General features: G+C 34.5%; 1 protein-coding gene across 1 annotated transcript in view; it reads left to right on the plus strand.

Moving 5' to 3' along the window:
- Polr3B (RNA polymerase III subunit RpIII128) overlaps positions 1-21479 on the plus strand; it is a 75864-nt gene that overhangs the window by 37765 nt on the left and 16620 nt on the right. Inside the window, exons 11-18 of the mRNA XM_081760011.1 lie at positions 1539-1701; positions 2462-2615; positions 8667-8968; positions 10678-10887; positions 12337-12518; positions 16960-17200; positions 18589-18753; positions 20070-20200. Coding sequence (XP_081616137.1) covers positions 1539-1701; positions 2462-2615; positions 8667-8968; positions 10678-10887; positions 12337-12518; positions 16960-17200; positions 18589-18753; positions 20070-20200 — 1548 coding nt within the window. The remainder of the gene's footprint in view (positions 1-1538; positions 1702-2461; positions 2616-8666; positions 8969-10677; positions 10888-12336; positions 12519-16959; positions 17201-18588; positions 18754-20069; positions 20201-21479) is intronic.

The raw sequence follows: 21479 nt of genomic DNA on the forward strand, positions 1-21479 counted from the left end.
TGTCCTTATATCTGCGTATTTACCTTGTGTAAAAAATTCAAGCGCTCTTCTGTTCTCTTCATAGGTCAAGATGTACAAAGAAAAACCAATGTTAAAAATTTACGTATCTAATACTCAGAATGAAATGCACAGAAATTATTGTATGCTTCATAGAAACAGAGTTACTAATAAATACCATTCTCGCTTTATTCTTGAAACAAGCTGCAACCACAGATGACTGCTAATAGTTCATTGCTCAATATAACTGACACTAGTTAATGCTATTTATAACCGTTACGTAAACCTAAAACTCTGTGTACTTATTATTCTTTCAACTAACACACATTATAACAAATAATATAGCGATTAATCACTTGCCCATATTTGCCATTAACTAAAAACTTTTCACAGTTTAATTTCAATTTATTAAAGACTGAGTTAAGGCTCGTGCCGTATCTTCCACTCGGTCTAAGACACAATTACATCGTCAACAGTAGCAAATAAAAAGAAAACATAAAAGGAACAAAGATAATACCGAAGTATGGCAAAACGTTGAAAAGAGAACATTTTTAGAATAAAAAACATTTAAAATAGAAAAGAATAAATACAATTCGTCAACATTAATTCTTGTTTTCCTCTTATAAAAAGATAATGTTAAAATTAATAGTCATATATCTATTGTGTTCTTACGATTTGTTGTAGAAAAATATAGTAAATCATTGGTAAATCATGAAAAATACTTCTTGAGCGAACACGGTATGTAATTTTAATAATAATAATAATAATAATAATAATTTAAAGTCTGACAGCTATATTTGTAGTGGTTCGTTGAATCCTCCCCGTGTTTCTTTTTACCTGTTCATATACAACAACGCATTTTTTAAAATTTATTTTGCAAATTCTTTCGATTTCTTTGTTAATTGTCAACAGTTGAACTAAAATATAAATATATATATATATTCAGTTTTAATGGTCGTCTTCCTGAACGCTGTGTCACTTAGAAAGCGTTTATATTGATAAGATGTGTGTATTTTTGAGCTGTCATCAATTGAAGCATTTTAAGTATTTCTTTTGTCTTTTGAAATTACTAAAGCTCGATGTTATTTCATTAGATACGGTCAGTTGCACCTCGCACTTTCTAGAGTGCATCAAGAAAGAATTTGAAGGAAATTTAACCGCATGGAAGAAGAGTACAAACAAATGAAGAACGTAGTTTTTTTTTCTTCTTTTTAATTTTTAAAAATTGAATTTTCATGTATTTTTATTACTACATAACGTTTTAGTTTTTAAGTTCTTGCTTCTGTCATTTTTGCACCGCGGCAGGGCGCGGCTAGTATTTTAAGAATTCCTTCATTTTTAACATTTCATTAAAATTGCTATTTTCCAACGGCCTTGGCTGAAGATTAGGATTTAGGCTAAAATCTATAATAATAGTACTCGTAGAGAAATTTATGAGGTAAGTAACTATATCTACTGTTTGGTTTAAATTTTACTTTTTATGACATGACAGACTTCTTATTCGACTATTGTGAATGAAATGACAATGATTTTTATTCCAGTCGTGTGGTTTAGTAAAGAATCTGGCGCTTATGACCCACATTACGGTTGAAGTCGAAGAAGGACCGATTATTCGACTTGCTTTTAACATAGGAGTGGAGGATATAAACCTACTCAGCGGCGAAGAACTCAGCAGCCCAAACATATACATGGTTTTCCTCAATGGTAAGCGTAGAAAAAAATATATTGTAAAATATTAATTTGAATTTGTGAAGGCAGTTCATGTAGCAGATTATTCTGTTGTTGTAACAGCCACAGTAGCCTTCACTAATTCACATTTGTCTGTTACGACTCAGTAGTAGAGCGCTCATCTATGGTATGTGGTGTCCCTGGTTCGATACGAGCTCCCTGGCAAATGGGCATTGTGGTGGACAAACACCGTATGGTTGGGTTGCATAATCGTGGGATGCTAAACTGGAAAGAAATACAATCAGTCTGTGAACTATGATTGTGTTCTTACTTAGTGTTTTGTTTCTTATACGTCATGAGTAATGCTAATTAAAATGCTACCGTGTAAATGTCCCGCTGTTTTTTAGTGCTATAGAATATCACTTAGCTTTTCTCGCGGTATATTTGCCACATTAAATCATGATGTAAATGTTTCCATGTCAAATAGGTCTTATAATTTCGGATAATCTCATATTCTAAGTACAACGCAATCCTCCAGTGTTGGCTACATTTGATTCATTAAAATTTATAAACTTAGCAGAAAAGATGTGATAGTAGTATTTTAATGAAAAATTCTTAACATTAACTGATTGTATGTACGTGTGTGTGCGTATAACTTTGCATCTACGTGAATTATTTCCGTGTGGAACAAAGTAATCCTAACCATATGTACGAATGAAAAGTATTATAAATATTGATCTTGTTACTTTGGAATTCTCATAATGTGATTATTAATATAATGTGTACTTTTTTATAGGTAACATCCTTGGAGTAGTGAGAAATTTCAACAGATTGGTGAGAATATTCCGCTTAATGAGACGGCGAGGTTTTATCAACTGGTTTGTATCAATCTATCTGAATCACAAACATCGATGTGTATACATTAGCTCAGATAGTGGAAGACTCTGCAGGTAAATGTCCTTTTTAAACTTCACTTTCTTGACTCTATATGCACAACCCTATGACCCTATATTTTGTTTGAAACATTCTTAATCTTATTCTTAGAGAGATAAGCGAAACCTGTAACTTCATTGATTACATCTACATGAGTTTTCGTAAACAGTTTCGACACTTATTTTGTGCTTTAGTTTACAGCTTGTTACTCATATGAAGAATCACTTTACGAATACATTTTGTATTTTTAGTGCAAAGGTTCTAAAATTTAGATCAGGCTTTTTTTTTAATAAACTGGTTGTTTATATAGAAAATGCGACAATTACGACATTTTCTTTTTCAGTAGTTCAGCGTCCACATACAACGTGTTAACTTGCGGTTTAAAGTGTTATAATGGTTACATACTCCGTTTCTCTCTCTATATAAAACAGTGTGTGAGTTTGTATGTGATCAAATCACGCAATAAGTACTTGGCGTGATTTATCAATTAAAATGATATGTAGCATGATTATCAACCTTAATCCTCCCTAGAATCTTATATTACTAACAATTTTCACACGGATGGGATGAGTGACATCTAAAAATAGTCGAAAATGATTGATATTAGTATCCAATCCATAGTTTCCGGGGTCATTAAGATGAATAATGACACTCACGCTGCCGTTTAATTCGAAATTCATTGACATGGTGAGGAGGAGTGCATGTGATCTAAGTAAAGAACGCCGACTTTAAGAGTGAGAGAGTATATAGCTGTTCTTTGAAGCGGACTGGGTAGCGTAATGGTTAACACATTGGCACGCCAAGCCGAAGATCCAGGGTTCGAGTTCCGATGCAGTCATCCACATTTTCGCCTGTATATCATTGAATTCGCAACTGCAAAGGATTTGGTGTGTAAAAAATACGGTTATTTTCCCTTTTCATTAATATAGTGATAATACAACTGTCAAAGGTGTTCTGAATATGGACACTGAACTGTCCAAGCACAACAAGCTAGGTTGTGGAACAAGCCATGTGTTCTAAGTAAAGAGCACTAACTTCAAGAATGAGAGTGTATGAGTTCTGGGAAGCTGACTGAGTAGCGTACTGGTTAACGCATCGGCACGGCACGGCACGACGAAAATCCTGGGTTTGAGCCTCGGTCCAATCATTCACTTTTTCACTCTTTGTATGTTACTGTTACTATTCTCCAGTCCCTAATTTTCGGGATCGCTGAGATGAATAGTGACACTTTCAGTGCTGTTTGAGTACAAGTTTAGTCCCATAGAGAATAAGGATGAGGGGGAAGGGAACGGGGTGACATTACGGATGTTTGTTACTACAGTATCATTGAAATGCATATTCTAAAGGGGGAGGGGTTCAGATACGTTCCATAAACCTATTCCACTCGCGCGAAGAAGGGAAATGCATATCCCAAGAGGTGAGAGGTTCAAATACTTTCGACAAACCTATTCTCCTCGTGCGAAGAAGGGGCATTCCAGTGGGTGTCTACCGGTCACAAAAGACACGAATGTCACGAAAAAGTCACGAAATTACAAAACGGTCATGAAAGTTAAGAAAAAGTAACGAAATTTGGCTTTTGGGTTACGATTTTCTTTATCTGAACAAATATAAGTACAAATTGGAAAATTTTGTTCTATACGTCAAAATTCACCACCAAAAATGTCTGTGGTCGGCTTTAGACATTAGCAAATCGCAAGCAAACCACTCTTATATCGCATGGATGAAAATTCGGCCTAATTCGCACCCAAATTCGCTCTTGAGAGTGTTACGAAATTTTATGATTTGGTAAAGAAAAGGTCGCGAAAAAGTCACGAAATTTTATTTTGGAATTTAGTAGACACTCTGATATAAGTGTATACAACACAGCAAGAGATGAAGTCGTGCCTATGAGACACTTTCAGTTGTTAGTGTATACAGAAGAAATGTTAAATCTACAGTTCTTTCATAAAGAAGTCGTCGCAATGTTTTTTTCTACATAAACAACCAGTATATCAAGAAGTCTTCTCTCAATTTTAGATCCCTTGCACTGAAAATTCAAAATATTTTTATAACGTGATACGATCTTCATGTAAGTGACTACTTCGTGAACAAGCCCATAGAATATAGTTCATGAAAACTTATAGATGGAGTTAACAAAGTAAATATTCTACTTATTATTATCATCAAGTATTAATTATTTTGCCTTTCGACAGGTTCTGGGTCTAATAATAATAATAATAATAATAATAATAATAATAATAATAATAATAATAATAATAATAATAATAATAATAATGTGCTCATTACTACCACTAGTATTTTATTCCCTGTAGTAGCATCTTATAAAGCTATAGAAGACTAAGAAATAGATAATTATGAAATGTAGAAACATCCTTCACCCATTTTCTAGCTGGAGCTTGCTCGTAAATAACACTTTTAGCCCCTCAATTAATATACCATAGTAGCAGTAGTCAATTTAACCAGTGGTTTTCGGTCAAAATGTGGTACCTGGCTTTCCCAGGCCTCTTTTAAAATTAACTTCATACCATTCAGTGAATTCTGCAGAGACCGAAACGAATGATGGTCTTGATGGTGCCACGTCTAGTCTCTACGGTGGGTGCGTTGAAACCTCCTTGTCAAAATCTCCCAATTTCTGACGGGTCGTTCAAGATGTATGTGGTCTGGCGTTGTCAGTGTAGTATATGACATCCTTTCTCTTGGCCAGTTACGGCCGTTTCTTTTGAATTGAGAGGTGCACTTGCGCTAATTATCGACAATAAAAGGGCCAGATTTAACGTTCTGCCCAGTGGCAGTAGCTCGTGATGCACGATGCCCTTCCAATCCCACCAAACGCACAATATAACCACCCTGGGCGTCAGTATGGGCTTTACCACATACTGTGGAGCGTGTACTAGCTTCGACCACGATTTTTCTCGCATATTGTTGTCATAGATTATCCACTGCTGATTACTCGTGATCAACCGTTTTAGAAATTGCTCGAGTTCGTTACGTTTTAGTAGATGGAAATTTGAACTAGTAAGTGTTTTGAATGAGGTCATGTGCCATCCTAACGTGTACCTTGTTTTTGTAGCCAGCTTTTTTCTCCACATGGTTTAACATTCTTGGTGATAAATATTTAGGGCATTGGCGATGACATGACCGCTTACTTACCACTCTTACTCGACTTTTGCAAAATATCCACTTTTGCTGTGAATGGTCGCCCACTGGAAGAAGCATTTTGGACATTGAAATTTCCAGAACGAAAGCGACTGAACCATTTTGGCTGTTCTTTTTGATAACATATCTTGCCCATAACATCACATTTTTCTTCCCGGCCTTGCACAGAATTTACGATTTTATCGAAATAGAAGTTTAAAATGTAGCACAGTTTCGTGTAAATTTCACTTATTTTCACAGCACAATACCGTACGTCTAATTGCAATAATTCCATCACTTTCACATCTACTAGCTCCAACTGTCAGCTATTAACTGACATTGGGCTCGACCCGCTGCGACCCATGTACCCTGTGATTTGGGACACTTAACACCAAGGCTCAATATTTTTTAAACAGCCTGGTATTTTGATACTTAATCTTGTAAGGGTGATTCATAACAGTTGAAGATATTATGAAGTCGTTGCTATTTCACCTGTGATACATACCTAGATGAAAGGTATCGTTTGTTTTTCTTCATTTTTAAAAAAAATTAGTAAAACTATGTAGGTCGTAAAACATTAGTCCTGTTATGTATCGTAATTTTGTTCTTTTTCAGCACAAAACTGAATTGCACCTTAAAAGTTAACAAATAAATAAAACACTTATATAAAGATTAAATTATAAACTTTCAGAATTATTGCGAATTTTAAACTAATTTCAATTGTATTTTATTATTTTTTGTGCACTTCTCCGAAAAATAACGGTAACCAAGAAAGTTCTGTCGCTTTTTGTGGAAGTCTGTGTTCAGTTGGGCCTTACACCGTAAGTCGAATGCGAATGGAGATAAGGCGAAAGTCAGTTGTTGGTGTGTGTATATCCAACATATTACTGGTTGTGGCAGTTCAGTTACACCGTGAACTTTCGTAACGACAGAGTGAACATGGGACCTCCACAGAGCGTCATAAGGGCGTGTGTGCTGTACGAGTTCAAACTGGGGTCAAACGCCGTTGTAGCGGGGCGGAAGATAAACGAGGCCTTTTGTAAGGATGTCGTGACTACGCGGACAGTGCAGCGGTGGTTTAACAAGTTAAGGAAGTGACGAAACACTCGAAGACGCACTACATGCCGGAAGATCAACACATGTACATAATGAAGATCTTCAGGCAGCAATTGAGGCGAACAGTGGCCAGACAAGTGAGGAACTGGGACTACAATTCAGTGAGAGTGGAGAAACCATTCGGCAGCACCTCCATCAACTTGGGAAGCACTTCAAGGTGGATCGATGGGTCCCACATGATTTGACTCCAGACCAGAAGGCAACGCGATCAGACACCTGTGTTTCTTTGCTGTCTTCAAGGAAGGAGCCATTTCTGGACATGTGATGAGAAGTGAGTCTTGTACGAAGCTCCACGGCGCCGGTTCCAAATCAGCCGAAATCAGCACTGTACCAGAAGGTCCTCCTATTCGTTTGGTGGACTGTTCGCGGCATTGATGTTACCACCTGGTCAGGGTATTAATGCATCTGTGTCAGCAGTTGAGCCGTGTTTAAAAAAAAACTCAGATATCTGGAGCCAGCACTTCTGAATCGCAAAGGGGTCCTCCTGTTACAGGACAACACTAAGCCCCATGTGGTTAGGATGACCCGGGGCACCGTTCTACACACTGGATGGGAAACACTGTTGCATTGCATTACTTCCCGGACATTGCACCGTCCGATTATCACATGTTCCATTCCTTGGACAATCACCTTAGAAGACGCCAGTTCAGATCCCTAGTAGAGGTGCAAAATGCACTTGATAACTTGTTCTCTTCACGATCTACCAAGTTCTACCGCGATGGAATCCATAGCCTTCCAGAACGTTGGCAAAAGGTCGTCGATGCTCTTGGGGACTATTTTTGATTTTCGAGGTACGTCTTAGATGACATATCAATGTTCGAAGGTGGTGGATGGAAAGCGACACAACTTTCTTGGTCACCTTTACATAATTGCGCGCCTGATTTTTTCTAAGTCCCTTAAAAATGTGAGTTTGGCAACAACGCACTCGAAGTAATAGGAGGGGAAGTCATAAGAAAAAGAGAATAGTGAAACTTTTCCAACACAGCCTCTTCTTTGCTGTTCTTAAATATTCAGGTCCTATTCCATTACTTAATGCAGTGTTAGTTTCGGAGCATGATAGTATTCGTTTAGTTAAAGAAAACACGCTTATTGCTCAAAGAAAATTTTACAAAAAAGATTTAAAGAGTTCCCTCGCTTTCAGTGCAACTCAAAGGTGGTTTTATATTATGTTTCGATAGCCGTGCAAGTTTAGTTCTCTCTTTCTGTTGGAATTCAAATCTTTTGAACCTGGTTCGAATCCCACTGGCTGCTTTTATTTTTTTATGTTGTTTAACTTCTCGGCTGTTCTTCGTTTACAGTTTCTGATTCATTTCCTTCTTTCTTCCTTCAGGAGAAGTCATGCTTTAGAAAGTCGCTGATTGCCGTTTGTATCCGACGATTTCCCAAGCACCAAGGAAATGAATAATCTGAGCATTTTTCCCTTTTTTTTTTTTTTTTTTCTTTCTTTAAGGATATGTAGATGCTATTAAATTGTTACTAAAGTGGGTTAAAGGTTTATTCTTCCCATTTTGCTTATTGATGGGGGAAATCCTAGTGATTTATTTTAAGGAACTTAGAAAAACTCAGACACAATTATATTTTGGATATGTATACATAATATTAGGAGAAAGAATACTTCCCAAACTTGAAATATTGCTTCACTTACTGGTATTTCTTCTCAGTTGCAGCATGTAGAGTCCCAGTAATGGCAAAATACCTATGATAATTGTAATGACGTGTTGTTTACAATAAATAAATAAATAAATAAAATAATGGCAAGTTGAGAAAGATTTTGCATGTACGTAAGCATTCAAGTAATTGTATTTTTTCCCTTCCAGGCCGTATATAATCGTTCACAATATGAAACCCATGGTGACGGATGAAGATATTAGGCATCTGAATCAGGGGTTCAAATCCTTTGAGGACTTTTTACATGATGGCCTGATCGAGTATTTGGATGTAAATGAAGAAAACGACAGCAATATTGCATTGTATGAATCGGATATCACAGAAGAAACAACACATTTGGAAATAGAACCATTTACTTTGTTGGGTGTGTGTGCTGGGTTAGTACCATATCCACATCACAATCAGAGCCCCAGGAATACTTACCAATGTGCTATGGGGAAACAAGCGATGGGTAAGTTCAAATTTCTAACTATAATTAATTAGTTTCGTTAAGAATATGCAAGGTGGCTATAGTCTAGAATTAGTTGCGATATGGAAAAATCGCGTTATACAGTTGGATGAAGTCTCTCCCAGACATTGAAAGGTCTTCTATGACCGCCAAAACAGAAATAGAATTTGTTGATGGTTGGATGGAAGAGAATACCATACCATTCAACACACTTATTGATAATCTATATATATAAAAGAGAACGCACAAATCCTTTGTTACCTCATCACGCTAATACGGCTGAACCAATTTCTTTTATTTTTGGGGGGTTATTAGGATTTGGACCCTAGATGGTTTTTATCATATCACTTTAATTTTTAATTACCAGTGTCTTGAGATAATTGACCATTCAAGTGTCCATAACGTACAAATCCTTTGTTAGTTCATCATAGGTAAAAATAAACGTATTTATATGCAACCCGCATGACCGTGTCACTCGGCGGGTTAACATAAATGACAGGCGATATAATGTTAACATTTACTGCAATCTACTATGGTTTTTATCATATCACTTGAAAGCGAAAACTTCCGGGGTGACCGCAGCGAAGCGGGGCGGGTTAACATAAATGACAGGCGATATAATGTTAACATTTACTGCAATCTTCTATGGTTTTTATCATATCACTTGAAAGCGAAAAAGTAAAAATTATCTAAGTAACAAAGTTTATTGCGTTCCGGGGTGACCGCAGCGAAGCGGGGTGAACGCTGCTAGTTCCAATATAAAAGAGAGACATATCTACTTTCGATATAAATTTTTGCCTAGAGTGAAAATAAAGTATATTTCTAGTGCATACATTTATTTTATTTCAATGCAAGCTAGAAAGTTAGCGGGAAAAGTTGTCGTATATTTCTCTTGGTGAAATAGGGTTAAGCTGAACTAAAGTGCAAGGACCTGATGTCAATTTCCTTCATACTTTAGTATAGAAATGTTTTTGTATATCGCAAAATAAAAAAAATATCAAGTTTATTTAATCATTTTCATTTTTCACTCTGACTATAATGTTCATTTCATTGGAAAATAAACTTAATCCACCCAAATCTGTAAAACAAAACAAAAAAGAAAACAAAACAAAACAAACAAACAAACAAAAATCAAATACACAGGAAAAGGAACAAGTTTCATACCAAAATATACAAGAAGTTGCCATCAGTACTCAATGTTAGCAACTAACTTCAGCATTCTACTATTTGACCAATGTCAACATATGATTATCTTTCCTCGGAGCTTTCATGTTCAAATAATAATAATAATAAGTGCACCAGGGAATCGTTTCTGCTCACTATGGATAATTTTAACGGGTAAAAGCGACATTCTATGTGAAATACTCAACGGATTTTTTTAAATAAAATATCTCCACTAATGAAACAATACTTCAGTTAAAAAATGGTAGGTGACCTTTTATATTTTTGTCAATAGTATAAGCAAGCTGTATAATAAATCCAGCATCCTTCTGCATCATTCTTAAATTATTACTAGTTCTTCCTTTTCCTTGTGTTTAAACAAGTTTGAATGAGTCGTAGGAGGGAAATAATGTTAATTTTAAGCTTGTTCTTTGTTTTTTAGCGAATGATTTCTCTCTCTCTCTCTCTCTCTCTTTCTCAAGGAATGAGTGTGTAATATATTAAAAAAAAAGTAGAGGAAGAAGAAACTAAATGTCATAATCTGATTTCAGGGACAATTGCTTATAATCAGAGAAACCGAATTGACACGTTGATGTATAATTTGGTGTATCCTCAAGCACCAATGGTAAAATCCCGAACTATTGAGTTAATCAATTTTGAGAAGTTGCCTGCCGGCCAAAATGCCACTGTAGCTGTCATGAGTTATAGCGGTTACGACATTGAAGATGCTTTGATCCTTAACAAAGCTTCTGTTGATAGAGGTAGGTTTTTTCCTTTTTATTTTACAGTTATAAAAACTTTCTCATCCAACAAATGACTGTAGCTTAAGGTGTTTTATAGGTAATGATATGGGGTTTGAGGTAATTTGTAATAAATTTCAGTAAGTTTCTTTTTTTATATGACTTGTAATATGTTGATATGACAGCCCTGTTGATGTGACTTGTAAACAGACTTGTTTAAAATAAAAAGCATAATTTTTTATGGTATCATATGAGATGAAAGTGATCAGAGAAAATTCCAGATTCACTAGAGATCCCTAAGATACAAAGCATTGAGTAATTATATTAAAATACCAATTAGACTGACAGACTGAAAGCATGTGTAATCTATCGTGGACAGTCTGGCCATTGACTTCATAATACATGAGCAGAAACTGAATTTAACGTACAGGTTCTTCATGTTACAAAAGATACTGACGTAGAGGTATACTGATAAAGGTTGCAGAAACGCGGTGTGTTTGCTACAAATTGCCTTAAGTTCCATATTGCTATCTACGTGATTTCCTGAGGTACAATCACTTACCAGGAAGTGACTTTTGTATAGATACATCGTTATTCAGGTTTTAATGTTTTAGATAATCTTGGCCTCAAAGTGTCTTTATATGTACGTGAGATACTTAGCTGAGTACCTTGACTTAATACAAGTTCCCTTTGTATTATGTGCGTTATTGCTATGGACCGCTTGAATTTTTCTTTCACATCTTCTCTGTGCTCTGGTGATGATCCACTCATGGCCTGGAATTAATTGTGTTTTTTTCAGGATAGCCATACAAGCATATAAAATATATTTATAAGCTGAAGGTGAATTAGAGTTCAGCTTATCGTTGCATTCTTACTTCATGAAATTAATATTTTAAAGCCAATTGAAACATTTGTGCTGGGAAATGTGGGGAGGTCTCTGTTGAAGGCGAGATAGTGACCGGTATATACTAGGAGGGCATCTGCCAATTGCATTGCATTCAAGCCGCCATCATAGTTCATAGCCTTCTACCACTGCTGCGGCCGCTACAGTGACAGATGCAAAATTCAGTGCCATAATTGCAGCAGCTGTCGCGTTGAGAGCAAGCTGCAATATACTAGAAAGGTGGCTTTTATGACATAGATTATAAGTTTTGAACATGGTTTTGAATCTTCATGTTCTGGCAACTATCAGAGATTGGAAACAAGTACAATGAGCTGAGTGTTTGGTAGTCTTCAAATATATCAACAGTAAACAGTTTAATAGTAGGTTCAATCTTCCATAATCTTGGAGTTGCATAACGATGAAAAACACAAAAACTTGGACTCCTGAACATTTATGGTGCCAGCTTATCTGAATTAAATGCGTATTTAAAAAAAAAAAAAAAAAAAAAAAAAACCTAAATATTATGGATTTAAAATTGAAATATTTTTTGCTTCCTATGGTACTGAAGCGTTTTATTTTGTTTGTAGGGTATGGTAGGTGTTTGGTCTATCGTAATGCAAAATGTACATTAAAGCGCTACGCAAATCAAACTTTCGACAGAGTAATGGGACCATTGATTGACTCAGACACGAAGAAACCTGTTTGGAGACATGATATTTTGGATCTCGATGGAATAGCTGCGCCTGGAGAGAAAGTGGAGAATAGACAGGTATTTTACGAGTTGCTTTATAATTTATTCAAGATGGTAAAATATTAATTTTCGTGTTTTACGCCATTTTACTCCAAATGCAAATTCTCATATCATATGAAAAAGTTGCCAGGAAAAAAAAAATTAAAAAAAAAAAAACCTAAAAAGTTCAACCAAAGTTTCCAACGTTTAAGAAATGTATTAGCGTCTTTAGACGGGAACTTTCATTCGCAATAGTGGCACAAAAATAACTTGCATCTTTGGACGGCTTAAGGTGCAAACCGTTTATATCTTGTAGGTGTTTAGACGGGTTACTTACTTGAAAGGATAAATAAGAGTTTCGTTTAAATAAAAGGTACGGGTCACCGCACTAAGCTTTCTCGTTTCAAATCCTTAAATTAAATCATGTTTTCCTACAGTTATTAATGAAACATTATTGTGAAATACGATCAAAATTATAGGACGTTTTCGGAAAACTCCAGAGAAAGAAAATTCATCTCTAAAAGTAAACTACTCCTTGAGATTTTTCTGTAAGAAATAACTTATGCTATATGTTAGAGCTATTAAGGAAATATTTGTTTATAAAATAATAATAAAATTACATGAGTGGGATTTTACAAAATTGTTAAAGTCTCAAGGGTAAACTACCCCTTGTAGATAAACTCATGGAAATGATTTATGCAACATTATTGGAATAATAATGAAATGTTTATTTATGGAATATGACCAAAATCATCTGAGCTGTTTTTAAGAAAGTAGTCTGAAAAGAAACTCATCCTCAAGAGTAAACTATCTGTTTTCGTAAGGAATAATTTACACACCATTATAGAGTTATTAATGGACTATGTATTTGTGAAATACGAACAAATTGCCTGAGTCATTTTTGCGAAAATGGTCCGATAAAACTCACCTCCAATTATAAACTACCTCCTCGTAAATATTTTCAGTACAAATGAGTTATACCATATTGTACAACAGTACGTTGTATATTTGTATATTTTTACTACTTGTAAATCCTTATTTTATTAGGGCATAAGATATTTTAAAATATGTACTAAGCTGATTATGTAATTCGAAGAAGAAAAAGAAATATGTTAATTATAATATCGATATAAAAAGATATTCATATGTTTTATATGTTTTAAATAATAGGATTTTAGAATGTCGTTGTCAGGACAACAAGAATAAATAAATGGATTTTTATTCAACGAGGTTGGCATTTTAATGGCTCAATAATTTAAAAGAACCGTTCTAATTGTCAGGTTATTAATAAAACATTTATTAATGAAATATGAACAAAATCGTGAGTCATTTTTGAAAACTCGTCCGAAAAGTACTCAAGAATAAAGTACCACTCAAAGATTGTTTTCAGGACAAACGAGTTAGACCATATTGTCACGTTATTAATGAAATATATAAATAAAATTGCGTGACTCGTTTTTGAGAAAACGTTCGAAAAACTCATCCTTCTCGTTTTTTCCTACTTATATCACATGATGGGGTTGTTCTTGAAAAACTGATTTATAAAATATAAACAAAATCGTAGAGCCGTTTTTGAGAAAATCACAATATTTTATTTTTACTCTCAAATAAACTACCCTTATTTTTAGAGGTAAGAAGGAAATTCGACCTTTTCTCCTGGAGAATCACATAAATGCTTAAAGTATGAAACTTGGTTGAGTTACGTTGAACGGTATGGCGTCTTGGGGAGTGTACATCAGAACGATTGGACGAACAGACGGACAATGTCGAAAAGTCTTTTTTTTTTATGTTTCTGATGTATACTACTTTTTTATTTTCAAGGACTGTCGAAATCTCGAATTCGATTTTTTCTCGATCACCATAATTTCTTCAATCCTTTCGTCCCTTGAAAATGAAAAGGAAAAAATCAGACTTTATGAATTGTTGAAAAATTACCTAATTTCTCTGTTTTCTCTTCTCTTCATTTTATCTTGTACGTGGATTTTCTTGGTGTTCTCTTGTTTCCTCCCACTTTCTCCGTCCCCGTTTTATTCATTATCATTATCACCGTTTTCCATAGCCTCAGAACATAATCGTGAGGAGTTAAACTAAAAATTTCATTCCATCTCTTATTTAGAATTTTCTTTCTTAAATTAGAAAGTTGATTAAAGGAAACGAAAAAGGAAACTAGGTGTATTAGTATGTTGAACTCCCAACTGTATAAAATTACTAAGTATATGGTGTCACTCCATGCTAAGTGATCGAGAAAAAAGAAAAATTGCCGCTCAACCTTTTCAAAAATAATCTAACTCTTTCATGAATGTTTATCCTATATCAGGGTACTTCAAAACCACAATTCATTATTTTTTACAACATCCCATGGCGACGCAGCGGTTACCGCCATTTTGCGTTTTTTCTATTTCAGACATTTACGTTGTTTTGAATAACTCAGCATGTATTTGTCCTACCAAATTGAACATTGCTGGACGTCTCCAACTCGTGCAGAGCTAACTTTTTTTTTTTTTTTTTTTTTTTTTTTTTGCCTAAAACCACTTGAAGGAGGTGAAATCAGGGCCTACAGTAGCAACATTTTTGGACATTGAAGACATGTTTGGGAAGAGGAAACAACTGGCGTGGAGGTCTAAATTTGTGTGTGCATGTAGTCCGGGGTCATAAGTTAATACACTAAAATTTACAGACCTGTAGCTGCTCCCAAAGGCCTGAAAAAAATCGTAAATTTGGGGAATTACGCCAATTTAGCATGTTTCACTGTCCAATATCTTCAATGGCCTGGATAAAAAAAATCTGAAATTTTGAGAATAGTTAGTCCTTTAGTATACCATAACACACAAAAAAGCGCGTTGTGCTTTTGAGCAAAAAGGGGTCAAATTATTAAATAATGACGTCATATTTCAGGTTACCTCATGTAGGAGACTTTTGTCCTTTAGTTTGATCTACATTCCCAAGTCAGTGAACACTTACTCACTGTAAACACTGACTGCAGAATGAAGATCAAACGAAAGGACAACAGTCTCGTACATGAGTTGACAGTTAAAACAAGAATGAATAGGATTGAATATCATTGATATAGCAAACAGCAAGAACAACGAGTACTTATGGACTTTTTGTCAATTGTGCATTTTGACTTTCCTCGCCTTCTGTCGATAGCGGCATTCTTCACCAGTGCTGCTGTGGATGTGATAAGACAATGTTATAACTAGAGGAAAGAAACGAGCTTGAGATCCTTGGCTGGGCTATCCATTCATCCTACTTTATTTTACTTCACAACAACGAATTCCTAGTTGAATTTGTGAACAAAACCCCTCCTAGAATATGACGTCATTATTTAATACTTTGACCCCCTTCTGCTCAAGAATACAAAACGCGCTTTTGTTGTGTGTGTTATGGTATACTAAAGGACTAACTTTTCCCAAAATTTCAGATTTTGTTTATCCAGACCCATTGAAGATATTGGACAGTGAAATATGCTAAATTGGCATAATTCCCCAAATTTACGATTTTTTTCAGGCCTTTGAGAGCAGCTACAGGTCTGTAAATTTTTCTGTGTTAACTTATGATCCCGGACTACATGCACACACAAATTTAGACCTCTACATCAGTTGTTTCCTCTTCCCAAACATGTCTTCAATGTCCAAAAATGTTGCTACTGTAGGCCCTGATTTCACCCCCTTCAAATGGTTTTAGGCAAAAATGTTAGCTCTGCACGAGTTGGAGACGTCCAGCAATGTTCAATTTGGTAGGACAAATACATGCTGAGTTATTCAAAACAACGTAAATGCCTGAAATAGAAAAAAGCAAAATGGCGGTAACCGCTGCGTCGCTATGGAATGTTGTAAAAAATAATGAATTGTGGTTTTGAAGTACCCTGATATAGGATAAATATTCATTGAAAAATTAGATATTTTTGGAGATGGTCGAGAGGCACATGCTCGATCACTTACAATGGATTGACTCTGTGTTCATTGAACACTCAGTGGAATCTACGAATGCTCTGAATATAACACAATTTAAAACCGTAAGTTAAATAAAGGTAAGTCACATTTCTTACACCTTACACGTAGGTAATTTTGTCCATAATAATTGGTAAATATTTGCAGTGAAATCTGTAGTAATCAAGATTTTCCACAACTTATTTTTGTTATTTTTATTTTTTCTAAGAAAGTTTTGCTTAGAAAACTGTCCCTTGAAAAAAGTTCTCAAATATTGTACTCTTTCATCGTGCAACTAGTTTCGGATAGATTGACACAGTGCTTGATACAATACAATATTGAGTATTCTCCAAACAATAAGTATTGCTGTCACGAATATGCATAACAGTCACTATGCACTTCGAAATTTTTAACGCGCTTGTAAGATTTATGCTGAGTATTTAAAATGTAATTCAATATCTGAGGTAAATAATTACTTCGAATGTTGAGCATTTACAAAATGTAATGCATAATTTAATAAGAATTACTTTATAAATTGATGGTTGTTCTAGGTTCTTGTAAACAAATCAATGCCAACAGTGACATTGAATCCAATTAACCCAATGGGAGGACCCCCAGAATATCGTGATGTACCTATTACTTACAAGGGACCTATTCCTTCCTATGTGGAAAAGGTTATGGTTTCATCAAACAATGAAGATGCCTTCTTAATTAAGTTGTTACTAAGGCAAACTAGAAGGCCTGAACTGGGTGATAAGTTTAGCAGTAGACACGGACAGAAAGGAGTAACAGGTAAATAAGTGGTTAACACTATTGTTACGGTATTGTGTAATTTTTATAATATAACTTGTATTTACGGGCAAAATGTGCTTTTAAAATATGCACAAGCTGTTCAAAAAGGAAGAAGAAGAGAATATAAAGAGTAATAGATGTAATTTTTTTCTATTATTATGATTGATGTTCTGTTGTGATAGTGATATGACATGTTTTGTAAGTCGTCATAGCAACGAAAAACGTGTAAGATAATATATAGAGAATCCATCTTGTGAAATTTACATGTACGATGAGTGTAAATGTTTAACTTATTACGTACTACAATAAAAAAGGGTAATATCGAAATGAAGTGTTTATATGGATTTTAATAAAACAGTAACCTAGATTATATAAATATACAAACTGTAGATTATAACGACATATAAAATATGCAAAACAAGCGTTAAGCTCGTTACAAACTGGTGTTTTCCGTAGTTATACACATTTAATGGTCGTTATACTATTAAAACCGGTTGAAAACAGTGAACCAGCTTTCTTTATAGAGAATATAGTACAAACTTTTAAGTTGTGTGCTAGACTGTGTATTTTAGCTTCTATTCTGAAACGGAAATCATAGAAAAAAGTTACAGATTTTCTAGGTGATCATTTACTTAACTTTTTAAAAGCAGTTTAATTTGTGTCAAGATATTGTCTTTTATTGATATTTACACGTACAATTCACATCTGTGAGATATTTAATATCCAGGTGGATTTATTGAGCTTTAGGTCTCCTTTGTTTTCGTCACGTATTTGAATCCCTTTCCTTCTAGAGGATCTGTAAGAAACTGACAATTGACGATCGGATTAATTTTGCCAGGTGTTAAAAAGAATAATAAAAAAAAAGATTCTTCTTTCTTTTTCGTTGCGCTACTTGCTGTCAACACACATTAGAAGTTGTTTCCAAATAAAAAACAAGGTTACTTTTGATGTTTCGCTACTGCGAAGATGATTGAGATAGTATGGATGTTTTAAGTATTTTCTGGAACTGACGATCTTATATGGATCCACCGTCATAGATGAAAGAGAGGAAAGATTAAAGAGTGCCGTAACGTTTTATAGCTAATTAGCCTTCTTAAATGACAACATTTAAAACATAGTATGCGGATGACAAACTAATATTCATGTTTATTATATATACACAATGTTTTTATAGTGTATAAATTTTTACTAAATATTATTTATAAAATTCAGACTAATACGCTGACAATAATTAGTTACTGCATTAGAAGCGCTTACATTACAGTCTATAATAGTTTTTATTTCAAAATACATTTATATCTGTAAGTTGACCTCTCTTCAGTGGTGCCGATGCTGTCCAACATAGACGGATTTCACTATCGCATGAGTTAAATTATTTTTATTTCCAGGTCTGATAGTTGAACAGGAAGATATGCCTTTTAATGACCAGGGCATATGTCCAGACATGATCATGAATCCTCATGGCTTTCCGTCTCGTATGACAGTTGGTAAATTGATTGAATTGTTAGCTGGTAAAGCAGGAGTTCTGGAAGGAAAGTTTCATTATGGTACAGGTAAGGTCTCTTTTATACTATATATTTAGCTTCATTTAATAAATATATTAACTTATGATAAAACTTTATTTTGTTAGCGGATGGTTGAAAATTGTTCCGTGCTAATCCTATATTGTTAATAACACCGTTGTTCATTTGTGTACTATACGTATTTGCCATTTAACGTATATCAGATCTCCTTTATCTGTAAGAGATAAGATGATTCATTTTCGTACCAGGTTGTTTCCAATAGTTCTTTATCCGAGGATACACTGTCGGTTTGAAACCAGTTCGATGTCAATCCCCTGCTGGTTTGCTAGCCAAATGTAAAGAATTCCTTGCCTCATTAGCTTCCTTTACGGGATTTGCATTCTGCCACCATAGAAATATAGAGTTCAATTTTGATTGGAAAATTCCCAGGATGAAAAATGGTAGAGTGAAAAATGAAATGCCATTTGACGGGCCTTGTACACGCCCAGACCTAGCAGGATGCTGGAATTGAAATTTATAATAGATTTAAAGATGCTCTATTTCCTTAAGAATGACAAAGTTCCACTCATTCTAAAAGTTCGTTTCCCAATCCCTATGATATTCGTAACATGTACAATCTTGTACACGAATTCCTGTATAGAAGGTATAAATATCTCTATAAAAAGTTGCACTCTTATCCGTAAGTGGAAGTGAAACAAATGTGAATTTTCTTTGTCTGAGGTCTTTAATTCAAGACAAAATACCAAACTGTCGTATGTGTTGTGAAAATACGGCTTTTGAAACAGATGGATGGGCATTTGATTTCACTATTATACAATCACATGATCTTGCAGAGAGTAGAAAAAAATTCTAAAAAAGATTTTGATAAAGTATGCATACTAGATAATGTATTTATCAGTGAATACAGTTTACAAAACATAGGTTTTAAGTACCAAACCATAGCATAAGGAATAGCACGATTTTAGTTCCTCTATATTGGAAATGTGAAATTTTAAAAGAGACCGACGAGTTCTTTAAATATATAAATTTAGACTTATTGTATTAAGTAAGTGAAAATTTTATAGATCTGACTGATGCTTTTAAGCAATAACTGTGACAAAATTAAAGTAGATTGTTATTTTAAAACTACTGTACTTAGCTTTTTTTTTTTTTTTGTTTGTTTGTTTGTTTGTTTCAGACAGAGAGATTGACAATTTTTACAGCATTGACAAGGAATTATTTCTACTTAATTCACTTTTATCTACATTATGTTTGGTATTAGTTTTCCTATTTTAACAGTTTTCGTATTTATTATTGCTATTATTATTAAAGTTCATATATATTTAATTTTACTGTGTGATTTTCAGCCTTTGGAGGTTCCAAAGTGAGGGATGTGTCTGAAGAACTTATCCGCAATGGTTTCAACTACCAAGGAAAGGACATGTTGTATTCAGGAATCACAGGAGAGCCTCTGACTGCATATATCTATTTCGGTCCGGTAAGCTTAGTTGCTTTTGTATTTTTATATTGCTGACTTTTATTCATGAAAGAATTCAAGTGTATTTAGAAATCATATTTAAAAGTAATAAATATTATTTAACTTTTAGAAAGGTGGATTGATTTAGTATTGTTCTACATATTTTGCTTAAGTTAGTAATGTTCTATGTATAAGAAGTCCTGACTCATTAACTGACTGATGAACCCCCAGACCAAATCGCTTAAGCTAGAAGCTTGAAATTTGGACAGGGTATAGGATTTGTAATGCAAGGTCTCCCTAATGAAGGGTTTTTGGTACTTCAACGAGGAGAAGCGGGAAAGAGGGTGGCAGTTGTGATCTTAAAATGTTCATATTTCGGAATCTCTGAATGTTAGGGACATAAAATGTGGTATATATGTGGACTTCTCATTTAAGATAATTAGACCCTTGTTTTGGGGTTACAGTTGTTATAATTGGATGACCATATCTTGAATTCATTTAGGTTAGAGACATGAAATTTGATATTTAGATTTTTCATATAAAAGAATTATAGCCGTGTGTCAGCGTTTTTTGATATTTCCCCTCCCAGGGGAGAAAAAAAAATCGGGTTTGCAATTGTTAAAATAAGATGCCCCATATCTGGAAATCCCTTACGGTTAGAAGCATAAAAAATTGGTGTTTAGGTTTTTAATTTAAAATAAATAAAGACGTGTTTCAGAGTTATTTTTTTCTTTCTTTCTTGGAAGGGCGAGGAAAACGGGTGGGGCTTGTAATTGTTAAAATAATATGGCCATTCGAAAGCCCTTAAGAGTAGAGACATGTTTAATTAGTTCTTGACGTTTCCCGTAGAAAGAAAAAAAAATTGGAGGTAGCCCCTTAAGATTAGAGATAAGTTAGGAATATGAGAAGTGCGAGACATTAAGCCAGCAAATACCGTGCACTCCAGCTATCCAAAGACCTGTAGACGTGCAGAATTCAAAATTGAGTATAAGGAAGAATAGTTAACATTACAATGTATCACTTCCTTCAATAGCTCTGGTGTTAAGAGAAAATTGTGACATACCAAGTATTTTAGTAGGTTTTTAGGAACTTGACAAGGTTCGCACTGACCTTAAAAGTCAGGGAAATGCTTCATAATATGCGTAAAGACATGAAAATCTCTTATATTTCACAGAAGAATCAGGGGAATTTTAGTAACTGCCCGCACAAGGTATGAAGAACGCCTCAAAGAATTAAGACAGATTCAGAAAGATAATGATAAGAAAAAGGCTAAGAAGAGGAAATTAGCTTTAGAAATATA

Source organism: Thermobia domestica, chromosome 5, assembly GCF_964235325.1.
Source record: "Thermobia domestica chromosome 5, izTheDome1.hap1.1, whole genome shotgun sequence".
NCBI classification, from domain to species: Eukaryota; Metazoa; Arthropoda; class Insecta; order Zygentoma; family Lepismatidae; genus Thermobia; species Thermobia domestica.